Raw genomic sequence first — 7,500 nt, forward strand, 5'->3', positions numbered from 1 at the left:
TGAACAGAACCAATAAAGACAGAGAGCTTCTCAACAACTGAAAGAACAGCAGCAGGTTTGTGTGTTGTTGCTTTAGCTAACATCATTACATCCACTCTATATCGCCAGAAGTGGTGCCGCCCCTTCACACACACATGAGCTTTAACGCCATCCCATTCTCAAACTATAGGGTTTAATATGGAGTCTCAGCTCTAACAGCTCCAGCTCTTCTTTCCTCAAGGTTTAGGAGTGTGTTTATGGGGATTCTTCATCTGTGATGTTGGACGAGAAGGCCTGGCTCTCAGTCTCCGCTCTAATTCATCCCAAAGCTGTTCTATGGGGTTGAGGTCAGGACTCCAGTTCCTCCACACCAAACTCCTCATCCATGTCTTTATGGAGACGCTTTGAGCACTGGAGCAGTCATGCTGGGACAGGAAGGGGCCGTCCACAAACTGGGCCCACAAAGTTGGGAGCATGAAATTGTCCAAAATGTCTTGGGGAAGCATTAAAGGTCCCATGGCATGAAATTGTCATTTTATGAGGTTTTTCAACATTAATATGAGTTCCCCTAGTCTGAATATTGTTCCCAAGTGGATAGAAATGTTGATCTGTGTAAACCGAGTTCTGGCTGTCTTTCTCTGCCATTGAGAAAATGACAGGCCAGACGAGCCAATCCTGAAGTCTCCTGTTATGACATCATAACAGGAACAGTTCCCTCCCTTTCCTCCGCCCAGAGAATCTGGCACGCCCATTCAAACGCTGGAGAGATCATGGCTTGTGAGCGAGCGAATGCTGGCAGTTTCTCAGTGTTTGGATATACAAATGAAACAGAAGTCTTTTTTCAGTTCCTTCTGATCTGTGATCAGTGATTTCTGATGTGTAGCTAATTATTCAAGTTCACACAGAACTTTATTATTCGTGCTGCGGCTTCTCTCTCTCCCGACAGAACGGTGTTTTCTATCTTGTGAGTCAGTAGGTGCGTTTACATGGAGCACTGTAATCGGTTTAAAAGTCCAATCCGAATAAAAATACTCCATATAAACACCTCAATCGGAAACAAAAATGGCCAAACCGAATGAAATTGTAATCGGTTTGACTTTGAGAGGGGTGGGATAAACCTTTTCATGAACCGATCAAACGAAAAATTCCACCATGTAAACGATCTGATCCGATTACTGTGAGTGTACGTCTTTCTGTGACGTGATATACAGCGCGCGCCTCCTCATCTGAAGAGCGCGCGCTCACACCAGGCTAATGCTGACAAGAGAGGAAAGTTCATTTTTCTGAGGTATTAAACTTTTTATTTCGTAACATGTTATGAACATGATGTTTGAATAATGACACAGACATAGCCTGGCTACACCATCTCATCTTGACAGCGTTTGTCCGAGGCTTCAACTGCGCCTGACAGAAGAATTTCTTTTTCTGAGGTGATTCTTACACTTTACGACAAATAATAAATAGCTTTTATAAAACTGTACAAGTCCTGGTGGCCGTTGAGAGCTGCCATGGCAACGGGAACATTCAAGCTGCTCTGTGTTTCTCGTTAGTTAAGTTAGCTATAAAAAAAAATTCAACAACTGCTTCAAATTGGTTAAGTAACATTACCCACAGTCTACTTTAATTACTTTTGTTAATATTTATACCTTTGTGATTATGGTATCTTTCCTTAATCATCTGAAATATATATGTTTAGTACTAGCCTACTAGTAATGATGCTGAGCACGTCTTGAATGCTTCATTCATGTTTCACCGTATATCCTATGTTTTTATTAATAATTTGAGTGCATTTTATTGTTAATTTTGTGTTTTTCAAAATAAATGAATTGAATTCATTTTTGATTCCGCATTCATCATTCACAGCTGTTGAAATAGCCATTGTATAGGACATAAATTAGGTTAAACTACTGCATGTCCGCCCACAGAAAAATAAATAAATATAAAAATTACCAACACAGAATTTTTGATCCACGATACGTAACGAATCTGAGGCGGCAGACAAACTGTGTGCGCATGTCACAAAATGATTCCTACTGAAAGTCAGCACATGTAAACACCAGATGGGTTTAGATAACGTCTCATGTAAACAGTCCACCGAATCTTTCAATCGGAATGATTTTAATCGGAATGACAAAAAAGTGCGCATGTAAACGTGGCTAGTGTTTTTGTACGTCCTCATCAAGTCTATCTGTTCTACAATGTGCATACAGTGATGTCCGGTTCGCGAACAATCTTTCTTTTGAACCGGTTCTTTTTAGTGAACCGAACCAGTTCACCAAATCGGACTGAATCGTTCTAAATGGTTCGCGTCTCCAGTCAGCGCTGATCCATAATTTACTAAAGTTACTAACTTTCTGACATGAGTGACAGTCCCTCCGACTAGAAATAAACTAATATCCTAGAGTATATTCTAGAAACTACAGCAGTTCACTGAACTGAGACTGACAGAACTGATGTGAAGTGAACTCAGGTCCATCCGTCTCTCTGGCAGCAGCTCATGCCTCGTAGACCTCGTTAAACCACGCCCCCTCCGCTCATTTCAAATGCAAAGATGTCAGCCAATCACAACAGTGGGTGTTTTCACTGAAGTCTCACAGCAGACACGCCCCTTGAAACAGGACATTCAGCCAGAGGGCAAACATCAGTATAGAAAAAATGCCTTTATTTCTAAATTTTATGATGTAAAAATCAATAATATAAGTACACCTCAGAATACATCATAAAATAATAGAAAAATGCCATGCCATGGGACCTTTAAGAGTTCCTTTCACTGGAACTAACCCCTGAAAAACATAGAGCTTGATTTATACAGGGATTGAACACCTGAACTCAGCACAATACTTCTGGCAATATAGTGTGTATAAATAGCAGTGTGTGTGTGTGTGTGTGTGTGTGTGTGTGTGTGTGTGTGTGTGTGTGTGTGTGTGTGTGTGTGTGTGTGTGTGTGTGTGTGTGTGTGTGTGTGTGTGTGTGTGTGTGTGACCTGCTCATGGTGCTCTATGCCCATGCTGATGGTGTTGATGAGGATGGCCACCATGATTCCTCTGTTGAAGTATTTACTCTCCACGATGCCCCACAGTTTGACCCTGGTCTCCACCCACAGCTCTCGGCTCCGCCCCCGACACGCCCCCTTCTCCCTCTGACAGCTGTCCGTCTCTTCTGCTGCGTCCTCCTCTGTCTCCTGATTGGCTGCTGATTGTCGTCCTCCGCTGGCGATTGGTTTGCGGCCGATCGCTCTGAGGAACGCGGCACTGCGTCTGCGAGCCTTGCGGAGGATGTGGCAGATGAACTGGAAGATCTCCTCATAGCAGTCTCCCGGCTCAGCCAGCTCAGCCAGCGTGCTGGAGGACAGACAGGCGTCTCTCTGCTCCTGCATCAGCTGATGCTCGCGCTGCTTGGTCTCCGAGAACTGAGTCGCTATGACGACCAAACACAGGTTTATCATGAAGAAAGAGCCCACCTGTGAAGTTACACAGAGATTCAAAGAGAGAAAGACAATGAAAACACACACCTGTCTCACTGCAGACACACCTGTCTCAATATAAACACACCTGTCTCAATATAAACACACCTGTCTCACTGCAGACACACACCTGTCTCAATATAAAGACGCCTGTCTCACTGCAAACACACACCTGTCTCAATATAAACACACCTGTCTCACTGCAAACGCACACCTGTCTCAATATAAACACACCTGTCTCACTGCAAACACACCTGTCTCAATATAAACACACCTGTCTCACTGCAGACACACCTGTCTCAATATAAACACACCTGTCTCACTGCAGACACACCTGTCTCAATATAAACACACCTCTCTCAATATAAACACACCTGTCTCACTGCAGACACACACCTGTCTCAATATAAACACACCTCTCTCAATATAAACACACCTGTCTCACTGCAGACACACACCTCTCTCAATATAAACACACCTGTCTCAATATAAACACACCTGTCTCACTGCAGACACACACCTGTCTCAATATAAACACACCTGTCTCAATATAAACACACCTGTCTCACTGCAGACACACACCTGTCTCAATATAAACACACCTGTCTCACTGCAGACACACACCTGTCTCAATATAAACACACCTCTCTCAATATAAACACACCTGTCTCACTGCAGACACACACCTCTCTCAATATAAACAAACCTGTCTCAATATAAACACACCTGTCTCACTGCAGACACACACCTCTCTCAATATAAACACACCTGTCTCACTGCAGACACACACCTCTCTCAATATAAACACACCTATCTCAATATAAACACACCTGTCTCACTGCAGACACACACCTGTCTCAATATAAACACACCTGTCTCAATATAAACACACCTGTCTCACTGCAGACACACACCTCTCTCAATATAAACACACCTGTCTCAATATAAACACACCTGTCTCACTGCAGACACACACCTCTCTCAATATAAACACACCTGTCTCAATATAAACACACCTGTCTCACTGCAGACACACACCTCTCTCAATATAAACACACCTCTCTCAATATAAACACACCTGTCTCACTGCAGACACACACCTGTCTCAATATAAACACACCTGTCTCAATATAAACACACCTGTCTCACTGCAAACACACACCTGTCTCACTTCAAACACACACCTGTCTCAATATAAACACACCTGTCTCACTGCAGACACACACCTGTCTCAATATAAAGACACCTGTCTCACTGCAAACACACACCTGTCTCAATATAAACACACCTGTCTCACTGCAAACGCACACCTGTCTCACTGCAGACACACCTGTCTCAATGTAAAGACACCTGTCTCAATGTAAACACACCTGTCTCACTGCAGACACACACCTGTCTCAATATAAACACACCTGTCTCAATATAAACACACCTGTCTCACTGCAGACACACACCTGTCTCAATATAAAGACACCTGTCTCACTGCAAACACACCTGTCTCAATATAAACACACCTGTCTCAATATAAACACACCTGTCTCACTGCAGACACACCTGTCTCAATATAAACACACCTGTCTCAATATAAACACACCTGTCTCACTGCAGACACACACCTGTCTCAATATAAAGACACCTGTCTCACTGCAGACACACACCTGTCTCAATATAACCACACCTGTCTCAATATAAACACACCTGTCTCACTGCAGACACACACCTGTCTCAATATAAAGACACCTGTCTCACTGCAAACACACACCTGTCTCAATATAAACACACCTGTCTCACTGCAAACGCACACCTGTCTCACTGCAGACACACCTGTCTCAATGTAAACACACCTGTCTCACTGCAGACACACACCTGTCTCAATATAAACACACCTGTCTCAATATAAACACACCTGTCTCAATGTAAACACACCTGTCTCACTGCAGACACACCTGTCTCAATATAAACACACCTGTCTCAATGTAAACACACCTGTCTCACTGCAGACACACCTGTCTCAATATAAACACACCTGTCTCACTGCAGACACACACCTGTCTCAATATAAACACACCTGTCTCACTGCAGACACACCTGTCTCAATGTAAACACACCTGTCTCAATGTAAACACACCTGTCTCACTGCAGACACACACCTGTCTCAATATAAACACACCTGTCTCACTGCAAACACACCTGTCTCAATATAAACACACCTGTCTCAATATAAACACACCTGTCTCAATGTAAACACACCTGTCTCAATGTAAACACACCTGTCTCACTCCAAACGCACACCTGTCTCACTGCCGACACACCTGTCTCACTGCCGACACACCTGTCTCAATATAACACACCTGTCTCACAGCAGACACACACCTGTCTCAATATAACCACACCTGTCTCACAGCAAACACACACCTGTGTCACTGCAGACACACACCTGTTTCACTGCACACACACCTGTCTCAATATAAACACACCTCTTTCACTGCACACACACCTGTCTCACTGCAGACACACCTGTTTCACTGCACACACACCTGTCTCAATATAAACACACACCTGTCTCACTGCACACACACCTTTCTCACTGCAAACACACACTCGTCTCACTGCAGACACACACCCATCTCACTGCAGACACACACACACACACACACACACACACACACACACCTGTCTCACTGCAAACACACACCTGTCTCACTGCAGACACACACCTGTCTCACTGCAGACACACACCTGTTTCACTGCACACACACCTGTCTCAATATAACCACACCTCTTTCACTGCACACACACCTGTCTCAATATAAACACACACCTGTCTCACTGCAGACACACCTGTTTCACTGCACACACACCTGTCTCACTGCAAACACACACTCGTCTCACTGCAGACACACCTGTCTCACTGCAAAAACACACCTGTCTCACTGCAGACACACACATGTTTCACTGCACACACACCTGTCGCACTGCAGACACACCTGTTTCACTGCACACACACCTGTCTCACTGCAGACACACACCTGTTTCACTGCACACACACCTGTCGCACTGCACACACACCTGTCGCACTGCAGACACACCTGTTTCACTGCACACACCCACTCGTCTCACTGCAGACACACACCCATCTCACTGCAGACACAAACACACACACCTGTCTCACTGCAGACACACACACACACACACCTGTCTCACTGCAAACACACTTGACAGAACAGGTAGAAACCTCTGCCGAGTTATTATGGGATGCCCACATCACGCTCCACAGGATTATATGCATATATTGACAATGAAAGCATCCAAACACAGGTGAACTGGCTCAGTTAAGAATATCAGAAAGGCAATATCAGCAAAATTAATCATCCGCACGTCAAACAAAACACTGTATATTGCTCTTTTATAACAGACTCATAAATCTGTGTGAGATTGAGTGTGTGTGTGTGTGTGTGTGTGTGTGTGTGTGTGTGTGTGTGTGTGTGTGTGTGTGTGTGTGTACTTACTATAATCAGCAGAATAAAATAGATGAAGTTGTAGAATGAGTGAGCATCCATGACGTAATACATGATTTCCACCCAGCCCTCCAGAGTAATAACCTAAACACACCATCATGAGCTGAAAAACACTTCTCTTGGAATGGGTTCCAATAAGTTCAAATTAAGCACAAAGAACATCAATCACATGGAGAGATCCGCAGTCTACACTCTAAAAAAAAAAGGTTCTATATGGCAAAAAAAGGTTCTTGGCTCGTAATCATAGGGGAACCTTTTTTAGTGCCATATAGCACCAATTTTGGTGCTTCAGTGGTTCTTCAGCGGTTCTTCAGCGGTGCTATATAGCACCTTAGTCAAAGAACCGGTGAAGAACCTCTGAAGAACCGCTGAAGAACCTCTGAAGAACCAGTGAAGAACCAGTGAAGAACCGCTGAAGAACCGCTGAAGAACCAGTGAAGAACCGCTGAGGAACCGCTGAAGAACCAGTGAAGAACCAGTGAAGAACCTCTGAAGAACCAGTGAAGAACCAGTGAAGAACCTCTGAAGAACCAGTGAAGA

At 44.1% G+C, this 7,500-nt stretch overlaps 1 protein-coding gene across 1 annotated transcript in view; it reads right to left on the reverse strand.

Annotated features, from left to right (window-relative positions):
* Window positions 1-7,500, reverse strand: part of cacna1ib (calcium voltage-gated channel subunit alpha1 Ib) — a gene marked incomplete at its 3' end in the record, with an annotated part of 114,565 nt that overhangs the window by 71,591 nt on the left and 35,474 nt on the right. The window contains exons 7-8 of the mRNA XM_079841297.1: window positions 6,952-7,044; window positions 2,963-3,439 (exon numbers count right to left, since the gene is read on the reverse strand). Of these exons, the coding sequence (XP_079697423.1) occupies window positions 2,963-3,439; window positions 6,952-7,044 (570 nt within the window). The remainder of the gene's footprint in view (window positions 1-2,962; window positions 3,440-6,951; window positions 7,045-7,500) is intronic.

Source organism: Gobio gobio, assembly GCF_949357685.1.
Source record: "Gobio gobio genome assembly, chromosome: 17".
Taxonomy (NCBI): domain Eukaryota; kingdom Metazoa; phylum Chordata; class Actinopteri; order Cypriniformes; family Gobionidae; genus Gobio; species Gobio gobio.